We start from the raw sequence: 545 nt of genomic DNA on the forward strand, positions 1-545 counted from the left end.
TCTCTCATGTTTGTGTTTAATGATAAAGTAGTATAATGTTAAATCCATCATATTTATTCAGTGGACTGATGGATTTAATCACAGCAGCAGAATGGATGAAGAAGTTCTTTGTTATCGTATTTTATTGAGCTCCTTATCAACTCAAATCTCAATTTATTTAAAAAGCACAATTAAAAATAACCACAGCTAAGACTTATGTTAAATATAAAACAAAACAAGCGAGAACAGACAACAAAGGACATCAAAAGCTATCGTGAAGAGATACTTTTTAAACGTTGATTTAAAAATATGTTTGTAAAATATGTTGGTGCAGTTCTTATACGGATGGTAAACTGTGCCAATGTTTAGGTGTGGCTAGATGCCTACGTTTTTTACAGTACACATGATTTAATTGAAGGTTTAACAATAGCATGCTTTAAACAATCAGGTACAATTCCTGATACCTGCACTTACTATTAAAAACTAGAAGAACAGGGCCAACCACATACAAATACTTCTTTAAAAAGGCAGGGAAGAATGGCATCATAAAGAGACCCATAAGGCTT

At 32.3% G+C, this 545-nt stretch overlaps 1 protein-coding gene across 1 annotated transcript in view; it reads right to left on the reverse strand.

Annotated features, from left to right (window-relative positions):
- LOC107568657 (GTPase IMAP family member 4-like) overlaps positions 1-523 on the reverse strand; it is a 4,934-nt gene extending 4,411 nt beyond the window's left edge. The window contains exon 1 of the mRNA XM_016254631.1: positions 454-523. Within this exon, the coding sequence (XP_016110117.1) occupies positions 454-523 (70 nt within the window). The remainder of the gene's footprint in view (positions 1-453) is intronic.
- Positions 524-545: the final 22 nt, after the last annotated feature.

This window comes from Sinocyclocheilus grahami, unplaced genomic scaffold, assembly GCF_001515645.1.
Source record: "Sinocyclocheilus grahami isolate Dianchi unplaced genomic scaffold, SAMN03320097.WGS_v1.1 scaffold1269.1, whole genome shotgun sequence".
Classification (NCBI taxonomy): domain Eukaryota; kingdom Metazoa; phylum Chordata; class Actinopteri; order Cypriniformes; family Cyprinidae; genus Sinocyclocheilus; species Sinocyclocheilus grahami.